Source organism: Oryzias latipes, chromosome 1, assembly GCF_053564925.1.
Source record: "Oryzias latipes strain Hd-rR chromosome 1, Olatipes_Hd-rR_3.1".
Taxonomy (NCBI): Eukaryota; Metazoa; Chordata; class Actinopteri; order Beloniformes; family Adrianichthyidae; genus Oryzias; species Oryzias latipes.
In genome coordinates this window covers 31966970-31991835 of record NC_136237.1, presented here as the reverse complement: position 1 = coordinate 31991835, position 24866 = coordinate 31966970, and the positions used below count along the sequence as shown (strand labels likewise).

The following is a 24866-nucleotide window of genomic DNA, read 5'->3' as shown; positions in this document are numbered from 1 at the left end:
GAGATGATAATTATTGGGACTTTTGTCTTTTAATTTCTCCCCTCATTTCACGTTTCTTCTTTCTAAATCCTCAATTCATAACCTCAATAAAACGAGTCTTTAAAAATGCACAATATTATGCTTCTTATTTATAGATTCAAACCTGTTTTCCTTTTTTTATAATTAAATGTTGTCTCCCTATATGATTTCTAAGGATCCACACTTCCACAAGCCTCAGTCTGCCTTAATTTAATTAATTTATTAATAATTCCTCTCACCTCCAGGAGCTCATCCCCAACCTGTATCCTCCCGTCCAGACCGGTGGGCCCCTGGGGGTCAACGCTGGCCACGCACACGCTTAAGCGGGCCCTGGAGCCGTCTTTGCTCCCCGCCAAAGTGATTCCCAGACCGGGAACCGCGGGGTCCTTCTCCAGTTCGATCATGTGGAGCTTTCCGGACAGACTGCCGTAGCGCTGGAGCATCTTTTCTGGGAAAAACGACGGAAAACCAACGGAAAAACTGACTGAGGAGGGGGTGGCTGAGCTGCTGCATTTTGAGGATGGCTTCACCAAAGTGCACACATACTATGATTTACTGGATCTGAGTCATGTGCTTCTGCACAAAGAGTTTTAGCTGGAAATCCTTCTAAATCTACAACTGTGTCATCCCAGCATGCATTTCTGCATCCATTTTTAAATAAATAGCAGACAAAAACAGTGGACTGAGTACTTCAATGCAAACAGACAAAAGAAAAGTTAAAAAATGTGTAAAGAAAGGAAAATGCGTAAGAAAACATCCAGTTTATTCATTTATCCAATCAAACTATGGATTTCAACAGACATTATTAATATAAATCTGTCATTTACAAATGCAACGCAAAGGCCTTTAGATGCATTTACATCACCTTTAACTGGTGAGGCTATTCATGAGCCCCTTTAAAGATTGATGTTGCAAAGAATTGTGGGACAATTTTCCTTTCATTGTTCTTTTTATGTTAAAGAAAATAACCCCCCAGACACGAAAAAAAAAAAAAAAGCTAAGATATTTGTTTTAAAAAAAGGACTGGCTGTTAGACTCAGGAGTTGTTTTTTTTCTGTTCATTTTATTGAGATTTTTTCTGTTTTTCTTATGTATTTTATTTAGGCTGTTGTGTTTTTATCCTTAACCTGCTCAATTTTGATTGTAAAGCACTTTGTTACTCTGAAAAAAGTGCTACATCGATAAAGTTTGACTTCATTTTATAATGGCTGTCACCTTGTTCAGGTTGCTTCCTATTCACAAAAATGAAAAGGTTTTTTCAAAAATATGCCAAAAATGCGGTTCCATATTTCTGAAGCCCTAGGAGCGCTCAAAGCTCTGAGTGAATGTGTGTGTTTGGCTCTAACGGGTCATTATTGATGTCTGCGTGACATCTTTATGAGGCACACTCACTCCTGCAGGCGTCGTCCCCGTCTTCAGCTGCCGCCGCCGCTGTGGCATTTACGGGAATCCTCCCATCCATTCTGTCGGATGTCGGCGAGGGCGCCTTGGGAGAAGTTTTTTTGCATTATTGAAAAGGTAGAGTTCGGGATGCCTCAGGGGCTCTTCAGGCGCGAGCCGACCGACCCCTGAGGGTTTTTTTCGTTTTTTTTTCATTGTACTTGATGAAGCAGACGAACAGAAAGGAAGTAATGAAGACAGTTTTAATGTCAGCTTAAAATAACATGAAAGTTTGACCAGAATCATGCATTATTTTGGTGCAAACTAAAGTCTACAATAAAAAATGAACTTCAAAAGAATGCACTTTTTTTTTTTTTTTTTTAGCTTTGTTTGGATTTATGCATCTCCATCAGGAGGAGAAAACAGAGGTTGCAGCAAACAAGGTGGTGCTGGGGAGGACTTTGAACTGCAGGGCTTCTGTTTACTACTTTGTTAATTACACTTTTTTCTTTTTTTGCAAGTGAGTTTAATGCAAATGCACACACACAAACACATATATACACACACACACACCGACCTTAAAGGGAGTGGGAGTGAAGGGGTTTCTATGGGAAACACTGAGGAACAAACTGCTGAGTGCTTCTTCTTCCTGGGATCACACAGGGAAACAGATGACGTCCAACAAAACTCTTAATAAAGCCAAAAATTTTATTTGTATATATATTTAAAATATATTAAAATGTTTCAGCTAAATTGAAATTCCTTTTGTTTTGCAAATCAACATTAATTCCAGCTTTTTGCCTCTGAGAGGCGCTGTTTACATTCTGTTCTGCTGCTTTTAGACCTCTTTGCTCAGGAAGCAGAAGAATAGAGGCTGGATCAAATGTTTTCACTTGAAACAAACAAAAAAAAGAAGAAAAGCCACTGTCGTGCATTACCTTACTGCTGTGTGAGTTTGACTGAGGGGTCGGAGTTCGACATGTGGGAGCAGGAGACTGTAGAGCAAACACAAAAAAAGGGAATTTGGTGAACTTTTTCATGTTGCATTCAGCTGTTCACAATGCTGCATGTGTGATTTATGTTTAATGTATTTAAAATCAAACTAATGGTTCAAAAACTTTATCTAAAAATGTTAGGGATACGTTTTTATATATTTTTTTTTATATATACTAACGTGTATGCAGTAGCACAAATTGCAACCATGTGTGAAAAATTCCTATATAAATAAAGATTGATTTGATTTTTTATCATTTTGCAATATTTAAACTTCAGATTTTTACATTTCCTTTTGTTTGTGCTTTTATATGAGATCATTGACTGTATACGAGAACTGGACTGAGTGACTCCTCCCCCTCACGTTCCAAACAGGAAGTTCCTGTTGGCTGCTAGAAGCCAAAATTCCCTGGTGTTGTTTTGTATTGTGTTCAATTATAAAAAAAAGAAAGAAAAGGAAGCCAAAATTCCATAGACTTTTATAGAAAAATAAACAGCTGTTACTCATCATTCTATTCATCTATCTGCTACCTTTTTTATAAGTTCTTGGTAATCCAATTTTTTTTCTCCATAATTTTTTCCTCATTGTTATTCAGGTCATAAACTGGCCAATTGGACGCCTGAATAAAGTAGTCAAACATTTAAAACATCTGATTGACAGATTTTGTGTAGCCTGCTTTTAAGGGGTAGGGGTGTGGACTTCTAACAAGCTCACTCCTGACTGGAGAGTGTGGTTGCCATAGAAACTCAGACCAATCACTGCCTACATCCCAATTGCAAATAAAATGCTGACATGTATCAACTTTCTTTGGAGCCAGAATGCAGCCATTTTTCAGTGGGTGACATCACACTCACTCAGTCCAGTTCTCATATACAGTCAATGATCTGAGGGATTTCTGCATAAAAATAGATTAAAGTGAAGAATTAGAATACCTAAACCCACTATTCACACATTTTTTAAATAAAGTATTATTGAGCTAATTTACCTGACACCTATCCTGTCCGGACCGGACCAGGAGAACCACTGAGTCTCCTGCCCTGCGGATGGCCTCCACCGCCTCCTCGTGGCTGGCATCTCTTAGGTCCACTCCACTAACCTTCAGAAAACCCGAAACATCAAATTCTACCCCTTTAAGAGCCCGATTAACCAAACGGTAAAGCACATTTAGAACATGTATTCTGTAAAAACGTTGAATCTGTGCATTAAAAGGCAATAGATGGGTCAGTTTTATTGATTTAGTCTTGGTTGGGTAAGCAGAGGGTTAAGGTGTACAAAAAGTGCCCACTTTTCAAATGAAAGCACACAAAAAACACACTTTGTTTTTTTGACAAAACATGAGAAAACGTGTTTTATTCCAGCGGCCTTAAAATAGCAACGCAGCTAAAATGCAAAACAGTCTTAATTCAAACAGACAGTGACTACGAAATGATGTGACAACATTTGTGAAAGAGAACCACTTTAAAAAAAATAAAAAATGAGTCTCTTTTCACAGCTCAGCAACGCGGCCTTCATCTGCCATGTGCTGGTGGGGCTGAGCTCGCCGCGACCTCTGTTTACTTGTTTCTTTGGCTGATGGGAGAGAAATCTGACATGGTCTTGTGCTGTTATTGCTCCCTCGCCTCAAGGTTCAACATGCCGTACATTGTCATGGCATTCTGCTTACCGCAGATGCAGAAAAAAAGAGGTTTATTTGAATTCCAGCTGTCTTTTCTGTCAGCTCTAGCCCCCTCTTTCTCCTCTGATTTCTACTGTCGTCAAAAGCACAGATCGGCTGATTTTTTTTTTTTTTTTCTCTCTCGCCAACCATCAAACTAGGAGGTCAGGCTTTGTCCCCAATCTAAAACATGATGGAAACCGCTTTGAAAATGCATTAAAGAATCTTAACTATCAATACACTACAAACTATTTGATCCCTGCAAAGATTTCAAAGTACGTTTTTTAGACATCCAAGATGGTTTACCAAGTTTGAAGTTACTTATCTTTGCTCTACACCTTTCCAAGCTTTTCTCAAAATTGACACAGTTGAGATTTTTTTTTTTGTCTCAACAAGAGCTTCGATCTAATAATAAGGAAAGTCTTATTCAAATGAATTAAAATAATTTTGCTCCAAACTCTGGACTAAAGGAAAACTTGATTTAAGACTCAAAAAACATTTTTTATAATGGTTCAATTTTTGGGATGTTATTTTAAAGTTCATTTGAAAACAAACATTTAGATTAATGTTCTAAAAAGAACTAGTTTTAGATTTTTTGAGGATTTATTATGATGGACCAACTTGTACTAAGATCGTATTCTTATTTTGTTCCGATTTTGTTCTATGATGAGTCATTTCCACTTATTACACTAGTTTCTTTTGTCACTTTAATCAAAATGAACTACAACCATAACATAAAGGCTCTAAAATACATAAAAACTCAAAAAATACAAACTGTTAGCTTAAAATAATAATAAAAAAATATAATATTGGGTTGTAGAACATTTAATTTGACCAGCATGTGGCTCCTAAATGCAAGTATTCACACTGGACAAGTAGGGAGGGGCTTCTTCTTCTTGCTCTTCTGTTTCTACTGATTTCTAGCTCATATCTGCCACCTACAGTTGGAAGAGGCTTGGTGTGAATTGTCAAGGCGGTGCAAACCTCGAGAATCTTGCTTAATGTTCTTCTTTCACAGCTCTATTCTGATATAATAAATACTTGATGTCATAGAATTCTGTCCGGATACAAACCGCAATTATTAATGTCTCCTACTAAAGCGGAGTCCCTGATTGGTCAAAGTTTAGCCTGGTTCCACTTTCCATCACTGGCTGCAAGTTTTGTCCGTTGAGCCTGAAGATGATCATAGAAACTTGTCCAGCTGCGGATGAACTCGAGCGTTTTGAACCAGGAAGCCCAAAATGCGCGTTTACATTGACTTTTCATTGAAAGGGTTCATTTGAACGGGTGTTAGCGAGGGCAGTGTGAACGTAGCTTAACAGTTTTTTTACGCTTATTTTTCCCTTCTTTGAATACTTGTGTGAAACCCCTTCTTTGAAGATTTTGGTATTTTATCATAGGATGTTGTAGTAATTAAAGTAAAATGTACTGTCTGCAGTGACAGAAAACCCCAGAAGGGATAAAGCAGGCTAAGAAAACAGATGGATGAGCAGTTTTAGTGAATTTCTTCTTAAGATTCATACTTTTTTCCTGTTTTTTCTATCTTTTCTTGCAGTGTGAAAAAGTGTCAAGTCAGCAAAAAAAAAAAGAACAAAAAATGAAATAGAGCGACAACTCATTTTATCATAAAACGCTACAATCTGTGTTAAGATGAAATTTGAACCTTTTCCTCGCTGGTTGACATCACAATTACCTAATAGTTCATATACATAAAAATCACCAAATTGCTGCAGCTCGGCTGAAGCACAGATTTATGACATGCTTGTGCAGCAAACTCCCATGATCCCATCTTTTTTTTTTCATGCACACATTTCCTCCTCTGATGCTGCAAAGCCCCAAAAACCGACATGTGCACACACACACACACAGACACACATCTGCACCTCCAGTATCCTGTCTCCAGCCCTCAGGGTGCCATTATGTGCTGCTGGGCTGTCAGGGCTGATGTGCTTGATGAAGACACCCCTCATCATCTCGCCGCTGCTCAGTCTGCGGCCCATGCCTCTGCCTCCCATTATGCTGATGCCCAGGGACTGGCCCGCCGCTCGAGTCAGCCTTACGCTGAAACACAGAGAAGAGCCGCGTTGACTCTCGCCACATCCGATGGTCCTCCAAGTGCAGAGCCGAACGCGTGTTTCACACTTAAACACAGGAATTCTGCGAGTTAATCTGCTGCTGTTCACTGTTGCCCAGGTCCTCTGACATTCACTTGTTTTGTTTTTTTCGCACCGTGGATTAAATTTCGGAGATTAACTCGAAACAATGGAATATTATACCTGCGTGGAAGTCACACAAAAGCTGCGTTCATGCATTTTGTGAGGCGCTCCATTGGGATGCAGTAAATCCAATACATGTGCAATAAAAAAGAAAAGCTGGGAGGTGTTAAAAAACATGGGAAGACTGGCGGAGCACTTTACCCAAGCCAGGAACGCAATTTAAGCTTTGTGAAGCCTTCACTGCTACAGAGCAGTTGAAGGACGAGTTGAAAGCTGTAACGGCAATCACCGACTCGCTAACCTTCGAGGTTGATCCCAGGACGCTGAATCATGAGTGCTGAGTTTTTCTCCAGGCTTCTCTTTACCATCCCTCCTTATCTGCACTCGTCCGGCTTTCATCTCATCCTCTTTCTCCCGCAGAGTTTCTCCATCCTCTTCTTTTTTCGGAAGGAGCTGGGACCTGGGAATCTGCCAACTACAAGAAAAAAAGTAAAATGGGGCAAAAATAGATTATGGGATCATTTTTGATGAGTCATGGAATCCATCTCAGAAATGTACTTTGTTTACTTTATTGCAGTTGGAGGGATTTATGCCTTTTTTTGGCGTTCAAATGCCAGTTTCCTGTTCCAAAACTACAACTCTTTTTGACATAATCCTAAAATTCCAAATGCATCTACATTAAAGTCACACTCTGATCATCTTTTTATTCTACTGTATAACCGTTCCCAATATGCAGTTTTTAGTCAAAGTAAAAAAAGCTTGTGTTGTTTTTTTTTTAGGACATAGTTTCTCCAGAGCGGCAGTAGTTCATTAGAAATTTGCCTCCGCGTTGTGAACCCCCCCTTCCCTTTCTTGTTACTGATCTTTATTATCACTCTCTCCCACTGGGTTACAGGTCCTCAAACCTGCAACATAACATTAGCGGTGCAACAAAAGCGGTGATAAACACTGGAGCTATCCAGCCGTTCAGTTTTGAGCCGAATGCCCCGCTGGAACATGGAAAACAAAGACGTGCATGGATCTATTTGTCTGGAAGTGGATGCATCAGAATGAAGGACTGCTGGAAAATTGTGGCCCGCCAATTGTATTTTCTACGTAACTATATATATATATATATATATATATATATATATATATATATATATATATATATATATATATATATATATATATATTTTTGCTGTTGATTCACAACAATTTGACTAAGGAATAACACAGACATGCAATTTTAGGCCTTTTTTCCAAATGTGTGTCCTCCATCTTGAGAAAAAAGCCAGAAGAACATGTTAAATAACAAAAAACGTGATTGTCATTGGAGCGAGAATATCACATTTTAAAACTGACATTCTTTCTCTTATATTTACAGTCCGGTTTGCATGCCTGTATTCATTATGTGTTAATGGAAGGGGGCAAAAGGGGTGGGTTGGTTTTAATTAACTGTATTTTTTAAAAGTCTCCATAAAAAATAAAAAAAATGGAGTGTTTAGTTTATGGACTTCTTCTGGTTGTGTTTCTGGGCCAGGAACAAATGTCATTGTGTTTTTGTAGAAACATTTAAACGACGTTGGGAGTTAGCGTAGTCGCAGTAATGTTTGTTATAGAGGTATACCTCTGTGTTTTTACAGTTTGCGATCAAAGTTGGGATTTACAGGTATGATAAATACGTTAACGTGTAGCAAACACGTTCCAGAATTACTGTGAACACAGTTAATAAAGTCTTATCTTTGACTCTCTTGTCTTACCTAACGCGCCTTATAAGTCGATGCGCCATATTAACAGCGCGTCTCATAATCCGGTTTGCCCTCTAGTGCAGAAAATACTGTCAATTTGGTTGGCTCCCTTTTCTTTCTTTTTTTTTTAGATTGCTTGCTTTTTTTTCTCCCCCTCTCTATTTTTCTTCTATTCCCCTTTTTTTTTCTCACACTTTTCCCCTCTCTCTACCCTCTGTAAAAAAAAAACCTATATATATATATATATATATGTATATATATATATGTATATATATATATATATATATATATATATATATATATATATATATATATATATATATGTATATATAGGTCAAATGTAATACATACTGTAAGACTAAAATCTCTCCGACACAAAAGGCCTTCAGCTCTCATCTGTCTGCACAATTATTAAATAAAGTTGGAGGTTTTGATTTGATTAGATTATATTTTTCTAGTTACAAAACTCCACAGTCGACAGGAACTTCTAGTCAGAACTGAAAGGATTCGGATTAAGGTGCAAAACGCTTTGAAAACATACATGTCGTGTCAGTGGGGGATTTGTTTATGTGCGCACACATTCAAGAAGCACCTCTGTTTATGGCCCCCACACAGTGTAAGCGTGGAAATAAGAGGGGGAGAAGGACACTTCTTTTTTTTTTTTTTTTCATGAATATGTTTAACGGTGCGGGGCTGTAATAAGCCCGAGGCCGTGAATGATAGCGGTGCTATCTTCACAGCGGGATCCTATAGCCGGCGAACGCTCAGAAGAGGGCAGAACAAATGCTTCCAACTGTGGTGGGGGAGGGGGGGCTGAAAGAGGACGGTCAGGAGAGAGGGATGAGAGCAAAGGGGAAAAAAAAAAAAGAGGAGAAAAGGAAGCAAGAACGATGGCCGTGGATGAGATGAAAGATGGATGTGGGCACACGTACAGATAAAAAAAATGGCTTGATTGAAAGATAGGAGAGAAGACAAAGTTGCAAGAGAAATGGGACTGGGGGGGGGGGGGGGGGGTAAAGGTATAGGCATGAAGACGGAGTGAAAAGCAGGGACAGACTGAAGCGAAACAATTCATTTTCCCTGACAGTCGGCGCCCGGATCCGTAAGTGAACAGCTAAATATAACTGGGAGATTCAACACTGAGACAAGCTTTGACTTAACTGCTGAGAAGAAGGAAGCTGTGGGCTGGAAGAAGCTCAGACTAAGTCGGCGGCGCGCTGAAACCCAGCGTTTCCCCTATTTACAGTCAATTAAAGGGACCGGTGGAGGAAATAAGTATTTGATCCCTTGCTGATATGTACGCTTGCCCGCTTAAAAATAAATAGACAGCCTATCATTCTAAAAGTGGGTTCAGTTGAACTGTAGGAAATAGAAAATCACAAAGAAAATCAAGAAATTTACATTAATTTATTTACATTTCCTTGAGGGAAATAAGTATTTCTTGCCAGAAAGACTTAGTACTTTGTGGCCAAATCCTCATTAGCAGCACAGAGGTCAGAGGTTTCTTTTAGTTGATGAGCAGGTTTCTGCACATAATTTCTGGTTTATTCTTCTTTACAAATGACTCTAAATCATTAAGATTTGGTTGTTGTCGCTTAGCAACACTGAGCTTCAGCTCTCTCCATAGGTTTTTTTACATGATTAGGGTCTACAGACTGGCTGGGCCTCCCCATGACCTTGATGTGCTTCTTCTTCAGCCATTCTTTGGTTGCCTTGGCTGCATGTTTTGAGTCATTTTCCCATTTTAAGCCTCGTGGTGGAGGGAAGGAGGTTCTCACTCAGGATTTGACAGTACATGGCTTCCAACCATAATGCTTCCGCCTCCATACTTGACAGTGGGGATAGTGTTTGTGGGGTCATAAGCAGCACTGCTCTTCCTCCAAACTCAACGGGTTGAGTTGATGCCAAAGAGCTCAGTGTTGGTCTCACAGAACCTTCTCCCAACCACTCTCTAAATCATGAAGGTGTTCTTTGTCAGACATCAGGCGGGTCTGTTCATGTTCATGTGCTTTTTTAACCCTTGTGCTATCTTAGATGACCCCACCCTTACTTTGACGTGTTCTCCCTACCATGACAAAGGTGGATAAAGGTGGAAAGATTTCATGTAATCCATGGACACCAGTGAAGATCACAAATCATTGAAGAAAAAAGGTTCAGAGCACTGTCTAGTGGGTCTAGATGACCCAACTCCCAATGTTAAAGTGCCTAGGATAGCACAAGGGTTACGCAGGGCTACTTTACCAGCACTGTGGGACATTGAACCACTGAGACGTAAAGTCTTACCAATGGTTTTGTTGTGGTTCCAGCTGCTTTGAGATCATCAACTAGCTGCTGCTGTGTTGTTTTTATCGTTGGAATCCCGGACCTACAGGTGGGTTGATGGACATGTTTTTGACTAGAACACTCGTCCCCATTGGTTATATTGGTTTTGTAGTCCAGTTCAGTCTTGTTCAGGTCTACAATCTTCTTCCTTAAATCCACTGGAAGCTCTTTCCAATGTTGGAGGGTTTGGCGTCTGAGCGACGGATTCTGTACACAGGTGTCTTTTCCACAGGTGATCAGTTACAACAGGTGTCTTCAGTTCAGGTGATAGGTTGATTAGGAGAGTCGAACCAGAACTCTTTATGGGGGGTTGACGGGTCGGGGTCTCCGCTGAGGCAATCGGTTGCCCCGGCCGGTTGGCTGCCTCGGTCCCGTCGAGACCAGAGCTCTTCTAGGGCCGGCGCTTGGGGGTGGGTGCCTGGGCTTTCTCCGGGGGGCCGGCGCTTTCTGGCTCCTCTCTCTCTGTGTGGGGTGGGTGGTGCTGGGCCGGGGATGTCGGCGCCTCCGGGGATAGGGCCCCTTGGTGGGGAGGGTGAGGGGACATCACTGTGAGTAATCAGGAGATGTCCCCTCAGTGCCCTACCCGCCAATTTTAACTGCACCCCCCTTAGTACACACACCCCTCCCCCCTCAAAATATACATTCCAACATAAACACACACCCACGCACACACAGATCCTCTCAAACACACATACACGCACACACATTTAAAAGGAAGGTGGGACCTAGGACCATCTGTCCCCTACCCTTTCCCTGGTGGGGGGTACGGGGTCCCTGGCAACGGCGGCCGTGTCCCCTGGGTGCCGGTTTCCTGGGCCCGGCGGTGCTCTCTCTGCGCGGGGGGGGTTTCACATTACACCTGAGCCGGGGGTGTCCGTGTCCCTGGGGGGTGGGTTCGGGTCCTTGCCCCTGGGTGCTGGGCCCCGCCAAGTCTCCAACTGTGGCCGAGCCTGGTCGGGCCAAGTTAACAACACCCCTCGTGGGCCCCCCTTTCTCCCCGGGGCGCTCCCCTCCTGGGCGGCTGGCCCCTGCCTTGCTCCTCCCTGGACCAACCGTGGGCCGGTTGGGTGGCTGCCTGGAGTGTGGGGCGGGTCTCCCTTGGGGGGTCCTGGCTCGTACCTGGGGTTGGGGCGGGGGATGCCCGGAACTCCTGGGGGGCTGCTCGTCTGGGGCTGTGGGCGCCCTTCTCGGGTGGGGCCCTGCGTTGGGCTCTCCCGGCGCGGCGGGGGGCTGCCTTTCCCTCCGTGCCTCCCTGCTATCTGGCTCTGGGGGCCTCGCGCCGGTCCTGCTGGCCCTGGCCTGGGTGGCGGGCTGGGTCGCCCGGGGGGCGGTTGTTCCCTGCCTGCTGCGGTGTAGCGTTGGGGTTCCGGCTGCTGATGCGGCGGGGGTTTTGGTGTGGGGACGGCTGGGCACTCTCCTTTCTTCTTTACACATTCCACCGTCCATTTTAGAAAAACATAAACACTCACCTGAGCACAGGTGTTAGCTCACCTTTGCACTAATAGTTTGCATGATTGAATGAATGAAAGATTTCACACTAGTTGGTTTAAAGGCATAAGTATGCGTGTGTGAACACTGTATATTTTGTGTACATGTTGACATGTGGACATTTTTTTTTTCTTTCAGCCAGCAGGTGTGTTGATAACATTTGAGTGTGTGTGTGGACAGGCCCCGCCCTTTTTGTACTACATTTGAACCTTACCGTAATGATAAACAACCAGTAAACTTGTTGCTTTATGCTGCTTAATGGTCTTACCCCCCCCTCCTATTATCACCCCCCCACCCCCCCCTCTCTCTAACGTCCCTCTCTCTTCTTCCCTTCTTTCCTTTTCCGTCCGGTCCAACACCAAAGATTTTCAAACCTGATTGAAATTAATAAAGTTTGGCCTCAATTACAAAAGGGGTTTATTCAGACATACCTTTGGTTTGTCTGAAGATTAATAACCCCTCTTGTTAAAGTAAAATATGTCCAACACAAGAGGCCCTCAGCTCTCATCTGCCTGCCCAGCTGTTGGACAGGACAAGTTAAAAAAACAAAAAAACAAAAACAAAAAAGAACTCTTTATGGTTACCGGGGGGTCAAATACTTATTTCCCACATTAACAACATAAACTCCTAATCTGTAACCTGACTTTCTATATGATTCAAAGATGAATTTTCTGAAAAATTCAGTACTAAGTAACTATCAAGTGTTGATAAATCCGCCCAAAATACACAGACAGATTCATTTTGCACTCTAGAGCCCCAATCTGTAGGATTAGGAGACCATTTGGAGTTACCTTGAGTCTGAGGCCGGAGTGATTTTGGGGACAACGGCGGGGTCTTTGATGGGCCCCCTGAAGGAGGCGGAGCTCCTAACGCCGGCTGCTGAATCTGGAGTCACGGTTTTGAGCTTCATTGAGGCGGACGGCCTGAGCGACAGAGACGATGGGGAGGTGGAGGACCTGACTGAAGCAGCTGCAGGCTGGGGAGGGGCGGACGGCAGAGTGGGAGAGGACGAGGCGCTGTCTGTCGGGACGGATGCCAGCGGGGGCAGACACAGGCGGGCTCGGTGTTCATCCACCTGACGGGCTGGGACGTACGTTATGCTGAAAGAGGGAGTGGGATGAAGCATTTTCAAGGAAAATGCATTTATATAACAGTTCAGTGACAACTCAAGAGTGCATTAGAGTGGAAAACAACATGTTATTGAGCTGTGTTTGAACGCACCTTCAGAACAAGAGAAAAATGCAAAAAGACGTCAATGAAAGATTTAAAAATCACAAAAGAACTTGACACAAAAATGTTGCAGATTTATCTGGATGGTTGCTTGAGATTTTTTGAGAAGTAACTACCGTTAAACACTGTTTTAGATATAAGACAGACATTTTACAGATGATTTGAGACATTTGGATGATTTAGACCCAATTTTTTTGTGTTTTTAGCAGATGTAATTTGACGTTTTGGAGGCTCAATGTGTTAAAAAAAGTTGCGTTTTTTATTTATATTTTTCTGGAGAATTTGTAAATATTGTGTTTGTATGGTCATGATAAAATCATTATGAGATGAAATGAACTTCCATGATGGACTTTTAGGTGGTTTAGTAAACTTTCTACGTCAGCTAGATTTGCATCCGTAAGGATTTTATTTTGAATGGTTTTAGTTCAGTCTGAGAGTACAGTTTGTAACATATTTACTTCCAAAAACGTTATTTAACTCATTGTTTATTCAAAATTTGTACATGACTGAGCTGCTAAACTAAAAAAAAACAAAAAATAAAAAAAAACAGTGAAAGACAATTCACAGCTTGGAAAAATACATTTTAGTTGTGTTTTTGTGGACATGCAGCTTTTAAAATGCAGCTTTTATTTTTTTTAAATAAAAATTTAAAAAAGGTTTTTATGTATCTGGATGTTACAAATTTAACTTTTGACTGCAGCACATACAAATTCCTTTCAAAATAAAATGCATCCTATCTCACATAAGATCCTCCTGCTGCAGCAGACTTACTTGCACTTAAAATGATTATGCAATTCAGTGCTTTGCCTCTGACCAGCAACTAGTCACTGCAGTGCTACTCTGACCATGGATTAAAGCATTTTCCATCATTTTGCTCAGTTATTTGACATGTTAAATATCTAAACATGAAGGGAAAACCCTTTATTTATTCAAGTTGTTAGCATTTTTCCACAAGACCAGAAACCCACAATGGAGAGATAAAATAGCTGCATGTGGCTCCGGAACCTCAGGTTGCAGACCCCTGGTATAGAGAAATAAAAATTCTTTATTAGAAATGTGAAATAAAAACACCTTTTCTACATTTTAAAGACCATATATGCAATTTGGGACCACATTTTCTGCAAGTCATTTGTCTGAAAAGTCTTCAGCAAGACCTTATAACTGTGTGACGCATAAATGAACCCGTTTTTTCTTCTTTTTCTTAAAATTCTATTTAATTACTTATTTGAAATAATATATCATGTTTTTGCACAACGTAAAAGTAGGAATACTTTTTCCCCTCAACTTTTCCGAACCACTTCTCTCACAAACATTGTCTTAAACGTGGGATCAATAAAGATTTATTTGTTTGTTTAATGGATAAAGGAAAACATCTATATATTTTTTAATTAACAAGTTAAATCTTCTATTTTAGGGTATTATATGAAGTTTTACCTAAAAGAAATAAACATTTTATATTTCATTTTCATTTATTTATTAGAGGAAAAAGAAATCTAATTAAAAAAAACCAAAAAATGCTGTCTTGCATTTTGCTTCCAGAGAAAACTGATCCGATTATCCACAAACGGCATCATTGTGAACCTTTTTAGTCAGCATCCTGTAACCACTTTGTGGACAAGCAGCTGCATTTATTATGCACTGACTGCACTATAACTGACTGAAGGTGGAACCTGATCACGCTGGATAAACACATTTTGATCTCAGGGGTAAACACTACACGAGCTGTAAATGTGAGATAAGATCAGCAAAGACACATGCTAAGCTCCAAGTGCCAACAAAAACATCTGCCTGAGAAATTCCTCAACATCAGACAGATCTGCTTAAACCCCGCCCTCTGTGGGCGCCAGCTCCATCGCACTTTAGCACACATTTTTATGCAATGAAAATCTAAACTCAAAAAATTCAAAAAAATCTTAAGGATTATGTGCTAAATTCATTAAATGTGTCAGAATATTTAAGGTTAGAGCATAAAAAGGGAACCTTTTCTAGCAGCATTCTTGTTTTCTTAGCATTTAAGAACCACATTTGAAACTAAAATGTCTATGCAGGGAGGAAAGGAAATGCTACATGGTAGTTTTTTACTTCTGCAGAGGGAGAAAAAAAACTAGAACATTGATTTTCAGACAGCAGCATGCCGAACCAAAACTCTAGGAAAAGAATCAGTTACTCAAAATGGATTAAGGTGGCCACGATTTGCCAGTTCAGAATCAATTTGGGCGGGATGTGTACTTTTTTTGATAGAGCCAATGAAAAATATGTTGCCTTGTTTAGACTATTCACTGTGTATGAGAACTGAACGCCAAAATCCCATTGAGAAACTAATTCTATTTGTCAGAATAACCATTCTAGCTTGAATGTATTTTTTAAACTTTTTTTCTTTAGTGCAATTTTTTCAAGTTCAAAACTGTCCAAACAGATGCCTCAGTAAAGATATGGGGTCTCACGTCCAACGTTTGAAACGTATGAAACTACCCGGGATAGGGGTGTGGCCTTCAACAAGCTCACTACTGATTATTGGCAAGAGTGGTTGGGATAGAAACACTGAATCAGAGCAACTTGGACATTAAGCCTTGTGCTATCCTATGGGGTCCCGATGACCCGATCCTTACATTGAAGTGTTATCCTTAGCATGACACAGGTGGATAAAGGTAAAGATGATTTCACGTAATCCATGGACACCAGTGAAGATCACAAATCATTGAAGAAAAGAGGTTTAGCACACTGACTAGTGGGTCTAGATCAGTGGTCCCCAACCACCGGACACTTTGCACCTTTGCACAAATTTTGGCACCGGGACGCACAGAAAGAAAAAATAATTTCCATTTTATTGTTTTTTTTTTCCGAAAAAAACGTTTTATTTTGAAAAGTGACCGGATTCTCACTGTTACATCCGTCACACTTAACGCACGTCAAAGTCACGACACCAAACATCATGTGATACACACCTTGCGTTGCACCTCAACCCCCCCCCCACCCCCCCCACCCCCGGTCCGCAGTAAACGTGCCTTGCGTTGTACCGGTCCGCGGTGACAAAAAGGTTGGGGACCACTGGTCTAGATGACCCCACTCCCAGTGTTAAAATGCCTTGGACAGCACAAGGGTTAATCACTGCGTACTGATGACGTCTGGCTCCAACATGGCGATGTCCATATTACAAAAAACAAAAACTGCTACTGAATTGATTTCATTTGGTTGTAGTCAGAAATAAGGCCTTTTCTAGTGGTGACTTCACTTGGTCAAGTTCTCCTATACAGTCAGTGGTTTCCCTGTGCATTATGGGACAAGTACTTTCTTTGATTTTTATTATTTGTTCAAAATTACAAACTAAATTAAGTATGCACTTAGTAATGGAATCCTGTCTTTTGGAACATTTGCACGGTTGGGTAAAATCACAAAGTGCTGAGTCGTGCTTTAGAATAATAATACAGGCATCACTATGTGGATACTCTGCACGACTTACAGAAAAAAAGTGAGCATCGTTAAATGCACGAGTTTGGTGTTTTGCTCAAACCTGCAATGAGACCAATTAAAAAGAGAAGTCATTTAAAGCTTCTGTTTATGTCTTTTTTGGACAACTCTGTGCTGACAGGCTGTTTTACTTTATGAAAGGAGCTCATTCTTTGCATTACATTTTGGCTGGCAGGAACAATATGGAGGATTTGTGCACTATTAGGCTGTGACCAAACAATGTGGACAGCCTGCTTTCTCTCAAAAGAGGTGGTTTGATCGTGACAAACCTTCAAACGTCTCTTGTGTCTGTTTCTGAGGCTGCCAAAGCAACTCAGCTGCCTCCACTTGCTCTTAGATTGTCTGAAGTGCTGTCAGAAGGCAGAGAAAGAGTTTATATGTGTGTGTGTGTGTGCGTGGGGGGGGGGGGTTCGTTTGTGTGTTCAGAGCATCCATGAGAAGCTCTTTAAAACACTCTTTTATTCAGAATCACACTGCTCAAGGTGAGATGAGTGATGAATAATTCAGAGATATTTCCCATAGCAGGAAAAAGGTGTTTTTGGAGGTTAGACAACTGAAAGGCTGTGTGTGTGTGTGTTCATTTGTGTGCTTTTAAAAGACAAAAAAAAAAAAGGGAAGAGAAAGTGAGTGGGTGTTTAGCGGGGCAAAGGTGAAGCTCAGGTGGAACTCGTCCCCAGTCGGCCCAAACAAGCCTTCTGCATGTGAAACCACCACTGCTGATGTCAGGATGTGTCAGAACTTCCCCAATTAGTCATTCAAATCACTTCATCTCATCTGTGAGCGACGGCATCACTCAGATCTGACTGCATCGCTCCAAACGTATAGCAAATGGGATCATTTAGGAGGGATGAGAAAGCCTATTTTTTTTTCTTTGTTCTTTTTTGATGAGCAGAATTTAATCACTCTGCTTGATTGTTTCCTGCTTTCAACCACAGATCTTTCTGTGCTGTAAAAAGAAGCACAGATTCAAGCAAAAATAAGTACAAGTGCTAAATGAATGTCTGAAATACACTCAATGGCCACTTTATTGGGCACACCTGTCCAACTGCTTGTTAACGCAATTTTCTAATCAGCCAATCACATGGCAGCAACTGAATGCATTTAGGCATGTAGACATGGTCAAGACGATCTGCTGCAGTTCAAACCGAGCATCAGAATGAGGAAGAAAAGGGATTTACGTGACTTTGATGGTTGTTGGAGCCAGACGGGCTGGTCTGAGTATTTCAGAAACTGGGATGTTAACCCACAACCATCTCTAAGTTTACAGAGAATGCTCTGAAAAGAGAAGATATCCAGTGAGTGACAGTTCTGTGGACAAAAAGGCCTTGTTGATGCAAGAAGTCAGAGGAGAATATAAGTTCGCTTCCTTCCACTCCCTTTCAAGCAAATTTATTAATATGTCTAATTATCATACATTTGATTAGTTACTTTATGAATGTACAACTGATGATTATATTGCTTTGGTGTACTGTTTCTACTTAATTGCTTGAAATAAACCATTTAAAAAAAATATATAAATAAATAAAAAATGTCCAGACTGGTTCCAGCCGATAGAAAGGCAACAGGAACTCAGAGAACCACTGGTTACAACCGAGGTCTGCAGAAGAGCATCTCTGAACGCACAACACGTCCAACCTTGAGGCAGATGTACTGCAGCTGCAGAAGACACGGGGTACCACTCCTGTCAGCTAAGAACAGGAAACTGAGGCCACAATTCACACAGGCTCCTGCTCCGACACCTGGCTGTGGATCCTGTCTCCGGCTTGACTCGCGCCCCTGACTGTCCCCCCAACTCCGTCTGGATGAAGCTCGTCTGCTGGACTCAATATATGTAGTTGTAGAGGTAGATAAGTTAATTCTTCTCTAAGAGTTCTGGTAAATCGCCTGTCCGTCCTGGGGGAGGATCACTCCTTCGTGTGGGCACCCCTGAGGTTTCTCCGTTTTTTCCGGAATCCGTTTTTTTTAGGAGTTTTTCCTTAACGCGAAGGGGGGTCTAAGGGCAGGAATGCCAGTTTAGCTTAGTCAGTTTGTTAGTTCATTTTAGTATTTTCCTATTGAACTCTATGTATTCATGATCCTTTGGAGTTCATGTTTCACTTTTTCAATTACCAACACGAAGCCCATCGAGACGACTGTTGTTGTGAATTTGGGCTATTCAAATAAAATTGAATTGAATTAATAAGACTTTTACAATAGATCTAAACACTATTGTAGTTGGACTTTAAATACTCTTTCCTCACTCCCCTCATTAATGAGGAGGTTTAGTGCAGATGTGAACACTGAAGGTCACATTCCTGCATGTCTTCCAACATATCCTGCTCTGGCATCTTCTGATTGGCTGGACACACCTGATCCAGGTAATCAGCCATGAGTAGGGTAAGAATATGAGGAAAACATCCATTGAAGCCTGTAATTGCCCGCTGGTTTAGTGTCTTGTGAGGCCAGCAATACTGTGAATAATCCTGCCAAATATCAGTTTAGCTGGATTTTTTTTTTTTGTGTCAAAATTAGATTTTTCCTTCATTTGCACCACTTTCTTTTCCAAAGCCCAAATAATAGAGTTTTGCCTTCAAAGTGTCCTACAGACCAACCCATCACAGAAATGTGGAACGTCTAGTTTAGCGCGTCGTTCAGCGTGGACCCCATGACATGCGACGCAATGTACAGTGGGAGAAATCACCATGTTGGGCTATTTTAGTTGTAGCAGTCAGTTTGTTCCTTTTCTATTTCACTTTTTGTCCTGTTTTCTGTGAATTAAACCTGTAAGTAAAGATTTAAAGAGCTTAAATCGTTGGAAAAATTGTTTCTTAATTAAGCCAAAATTCAATAAAATACATGTTTTTAAATAAATTAACTTAATTTTCCAAAGTATTATATTTCTGTAAAAGAAAAATCCCTTCAGTAAGTGTGTTTCCTTATACTTTTATTCTGGTAAGTTAGACCAAGAACCACCTCGAGTCCTTCTGCACTTTATGTTGCATTAACAATAAATCAGATCAAATGTTGTGCACAAATAATGCTTTACTTTTTGTGGCTTTTATTTATGTATTTACAGATTATCCAAAAAGGTTTGTTTCGTAACCAAACCAAGACGTGCAAACCTCCTTTCCAGACCGTCCTGCAGAGGCACTAAGCACTGACATTCGACCTTTTTCCCTGGGGGGATGGACCTAGAGGGGGTAATAGCCTGTGAAGATCTAAGGAGACGCAGGATTAAAAGAAAGAACTCGACTCTCGAGGCTGCTTTATCACGCATGGGTGTGATGCAGAAATGACCTTAATGCAGTCTCATAGACCCAAATTTGGACTTCCTGCAGTCTGTCTCATACAATTCACTCTATTTAAACTTAAAGTAGTAAATAACTTTTCAGTGCTTTGAACTTGTAGTTTTCCTTTTTAATCATCTCAAAGAAGATTGTTTCTTCTGTTGCGGTAGAATTTTGCAGTGACACGGGTTCACAACCTGCAGGGGGCGTGGCCTGTGGAGGATCTCATGCACTCTGTAATGCATTTCAGAGTGTAAATCACTGCCAACTGAATCTTGAGAAAGTAAAAGGAACGTTGTTTCAAGAATATTGACTTATTTTCTGTTTTGCAAGAAAAATCATCTTGTCAATAAAGTTTTTCAGTAGCAATTTAATCGTAGTTTGAGAAAACATGTCTCTGGGACAAAAATCTTTCTTCTTAAAATAAGAATTTTTGGTTTAAACAATTTTTCTTATCCACTTTAGCTGATTTCTTTTTTTTTTTTTTTTTGCTTATTTAAAGAAAATTTTTCAAACTGGAGGAAGTTTGCACCTTTTTCCAGGGGGCGTGTTATTGCTTTTTTTTATTAATTATTATTATTTTTTTTTTATGTGTTATTGCTTTTTAATTCGTTATGACGATCCAGGCAAGTCGACTTTTCGCTGTTTGTCATGCATCATTTTTTATGTTCCATCTAAAAAAAACCAGACTCTTAATTTTTGCCTCATATTCTCTAAGTATTGTTGATGACAAATCAACCCCTGACACAGCAGCCATGTCCCAAAATGCAACATGTTCCTCAAAGCCCCACAGCACCTTTTTATTGAGTCTTTTTTATGTATATTTTTAATCATATATATATTTAAATATTGGTGATTGAACATTTTGGATTTGGAATATCCCTATTGCCCTATTGGATAGTAAAGAGTTGCCTGTTTTCATTCATTTATAATAAAGGAAGATTGCAGCCAAAAACATTCTTTGGCATATTTCACTGCATCAGATTTCTTTCTATTGATTTCTACTAATCCCTGATTTTAAAGAAAAGAAAAAAAAATGAAAAAAAAACTGTAAAAATGTTTGACTTTTGCTCAAGTTGTGTTATTCATGAAGTGATGTATTTTTTTTATTTATTTTTTGACAATGGTTGTCTTCTCACCTCATCTCGGGCCCCATGACAGAGTGTCTGCGAAGCATGGCCCTGGCCTGGGCGCTGGTCAGGTTGGACGTCGGTTCTCTGTTGATGGCCAAGATGACGTCCCCCACCCCCAGCCTACCATCATGGCAAACCGAGCCCCCCTGGACCACACTGCGCACCAGCATGCCTGAGCCGTCCTTGATAGCACTCACCGACATGCCTGCCAATGTGCGTACACATAGACACACGCACACACAGAAGCACACACAAGCACAGGTGAGTAGAGGGTTGGCTAAGACTGTGGTGATTGCAAGCCAAACACACAGACGCTCACCCAAACAAACACCTCGCAGTGGCAACAATCAGCATAATCAAGTCAGACACAAGGCAGATTAGCGCCCAAGCAGGACCACACACACACACACCGAACATTTGCACAGCACCATCCTAGTCACACAAAGTGCTAACACACACATATGCACACAAGCAGGGGGGTGGGGGGGCTTGGGACAGAGGGAACCGCAGGGTTAATACTTAACCGGGTACACAAACACCTGACTTCCACAATTTGGACACGACAAGGATTACAGAGAAGCATTCATGCAAGTCTGTCAATCCAGACACACATCACAGGAGGAAATAAGGTGCTTGGTGTACCACATCATCATCTACAAATGAGTCACATCCACAACACTATGGTCGTACATAATTTGAAACTGGATAAAAATAAATGACTGTGCTTATTTTGAATAAATAAACTGTTTTTATTGTTTTTTTTTATTACATTCAAATTACAATACAATCATAGTGCTTGGAGTACAATCAATCAGCTGAAGACAAGACAGGACAAACAGAAGACACACATTTCAAAGACAGAAGAATCTAAAGCCCAATGTTTCACAATCGAAAAGCCTGAAACTATTTCAAATACTTTAAAAGTACATTACAAATGCTTCCACTAGTTGGTAATTAGTAAATTCACTTTTATATGTATGTTTTACCTCAAAACAATTCCTTGTCAAACAGTTTTAAACCAGACATTTAACTTATTTTTAAACGTAAAACAAATCAGCGAAATATGTCTTATACTTTGATAAGCAAGATGATAAAAAAATAATTAAAAATACACAGTGTTTTTTTTTTTTTTTAAAGCCGCCGGAACAGCCATCCTGCAAAAGTTCAAACAGGGTTCCTACAGGCATTTACTAGTTATTTTTAATTAGCTGCATTGAAAGTCCAAAGACCCTTTCAATGAAACAGAATTTCATGCCTACTTCAAAGCCATGCAGGAAAAAAAAGAGGAGCAGCAAGCTCCCACCACTTTGCCCAATGGTGCTAACCAAAGACTGTATATTAGAAATAAGGGGGGAGTGACCCCTCCCCCTTTGAATTCCAAAAAGGAAGTACCCGCTGGCTCCGAGAAGCCAAAATCCCCAAAACTTCCATTGACAAATAAACAACTCAGTTGTCATTCTATTTGTCAGAATAACCATTCTTGCTTAATCTTTTTTTTTTGTTATCACAATGTCTTTTTTTCTGTACTCATATATGTTATAAACTAACCAATCAGATGCTCCAATAAAAGTGTTTGGTGCCTTCTGGCCCCTATGTCAAAAACGTTTGACAGATTTTGGACCAATCACTGCGTACTGGCTACAACGTGGCGGCGTTTGAATGCCATAATACGGTGACTGAAGTACGGCATTTATTATAGGTGACTTCAGACTCTGTCGGTCCAGGTTTCATATACAGTCAATGGTACATACCAGAGAAGGGATTTTCTTCAACCAGGTCTCAATAAATGTGCCCTTCTCCATTGCATGTTGTGTTATGTGGATTTAGAAAAAGTGTGTGAGGTAATCTGAAAATCTGGGGTCCCTGTAATAAAGGACCGTCTAGTGTCTCTGTATCAACACAGAACAAGCCTGATTGGTAAGTGGAACCTACTTCAAGGGGTTCCCTTCAGCATTGGTTCTTTTCATAAGGGGGTCTAGCTTGAAGACCATAAAATTTTATCTTGTTTTTTTGCAGATGATATTGTCCTCTGGTTTCATCAAACCAGAACTTTCAATGCGCAGATGGAATAGGCTCGAATGAGATTTGGCACCTCCATGTTAGAGGCCATAGCTCTCTACCGGAAAAGGTGGTTTGACCTTTCTAGGTGGGTAGGGAGCTCCTGCACCAAATGGAGAAGTATTTTGGGGTTTTGTTGATGAGAGACGGAGGAATGGAACATGAGATTGACAGATGTAGAGGTGCACCGCTTGCAGTAACACGGTCGCTGTAGCGATCCAGAGCAGTGAAGAAGGAACTAAGCCAAAAGGCAAGGCTCTAAGTTTACAGGTCGGTCTATGTTCCTACTCTCATTTACTGTCATGACCTAAAGGATTAGGATTAGATCCCAGATTCAAGAGGCTGAATAATGTTTCTCCATAGGTACCTGGGATCTCCTTTAAGCTATGTTCACACCATGAACATAGCTTGTGTGCAACATGTATTTAAGCAAGCTTATACCATGGTCCGGGTGAATGCTTGATTCTGATTGGCTACAAGGTGTGCATTAAAAAGTGACAACGCACAGTGATAACCGTACGCCCCAAAAAGAAGTTCCGGTGACCTATCTTAAATCTTCTGTATCACTGCACCGGCTTCTTTAAAACAACGTTTAGCTTCATCATCTGGACAAAAACAAGCACGAAGAGGTGAATTTTCTCTCTGAACTGATGCTTTATTCAACCCCTTGGGACGATCAGCATGTATACATCGCTTTAAATCGCCGAATCTTGATTGAAGCGGTGGTGCGGCAAAGTGTCATCGTAACATGACAAGGCGCTGCACCACGTAACAAATAGTTTGCTTTTCGTGAAAAAAGCGATCTAAATCGGAAAAATAACAAGAATTAAGGAGTTAAACGGTTACTATTTATTGCTTTTGTAAGTGACCATGGTTTAAGCGGGTTAATGGCCTTCGAAGTGTTCATTTTCAGCATTAACGCACTTTTGCCCTTGTGCGTCAGATGGTTCAGGCTTCCACGGCGTGCATTACAAAGTGATAATGCATACTTCATCGGCCATTAGCCCTTTCATGTCTAATGCGAAGACCGGACTTTTGTGTTTTAAAACTCTCATGCTCATGCGTAGCTTCGCAGGTTCCTATGACTGTTTTTGGCTTCTATGTACAAAACACTTGTTGACAGTTAAACCAGGTTGGACTTTGACTAATCAGAGACTCAGATTTGGTAGTGACGTATGGATGACATATTTGAAAATTGTTAATGGAGGGGACATTAATAATTGGAGTTTGTACCCAGATAGATTTATATGAAGCCAAGTCTTTCAAAAATCAGACTAAAGCTGTGAAATAAAAAGCCTGGAGCAAGATTCACAAGATTTGAATTGCATCAACATTTTGCACCAATCCTATTCCAACTGTTTATTGGCATATATGCGCTAGGAAGCAGGATAAAAACAACAAAGACAAAGAAGAAGCTTCTTTTTGCTTGTCCAATGTAAACACCATGGGCTACATGCATTCAAGAATGCGTTTTTGTGTCAAATGCCTAGTGTGCACATAGCTTTTGAGATAAAGTGACGACCTTGGACTAGAATGGAGGTTTTGTGAGGATGTCTGGGAAAGTTCTCAGTAATTTGATTTTTTTCTATTTTTTAAAACCCATTTTGTACCTTGTTGAGCTGATGTTGCCTTTAGATATTGTTTTACAGTTAAAGACAAGGCCAAGATTCTTCCAACAAAATGTACTTTTTACACAAACTGTTAATGTTGGTAATTGTAGTTTTCTTTGCAAACTCTGGAGGAACCCTGTTTGATGTCATGATCTACAAAACTTTCAAAACAAAACAATAATAAAATTATGACAGATAAAACAGAGAAAGCTCTTCTGCAAATCAAACATTTTCCCAATTTTTGACGCGACTCAAGTGTTTTCTCTTGAGTGTTTTCTCAAGACAAGGGGATGAAAGTC

At 40.6% G+C, this 24866-nt stretch overlaps 1 protein-coding gene across 3 annotated transcripts in view; it reads right to left on the bottom strand.

Annotated features, from left to right (window-relative positions):
• Window positions 1-24866, bottom strand: part of LOC101166191 (multiple PDZ domain protein-like) — a 66395-nt gene that overhangs the window by 11379 nt on the left and 30150 nt on the right. For 2 of the 3 annotated variants that reach the window (XM_023956120.2, XM_023956126.2), the window contains exons 20-28: window positions 20906-21104; window positions 12594-12902; window positions 6564-6737; window positions 5930-6107; window positions 3378-3488; window positions 2337-2393; window positions 1976-2047; window positions 1411-1504; window positions 258-466 (exon numbers count right to left, since the gene is read on the bottom strand). In XM_023956120.2, the coding sequence (XP_023811888.1) occupies window positions 258-466; window positions 1411-1504; window positions 1976-2047; window positions 2337-2393; window positions 3378-3488; window positions 5930-6107; window positions 6564-6737; window positions 12594-12902; window positions 20906-21104 (1403 nt within the window). The remainder of the gene's footprint in view (window positions 1-257; window positions 467-1410; window positions 1505-1975; window positions 2048-2336; window positions 2394-3377; window positions 3489-5929; window positions 6108-6563; window positions 6738-12593; window positions 12903-20905; window positions 21105-24866) is intronic. The other variant, XM_023956128.2, reaches the window with a different exon arrangement.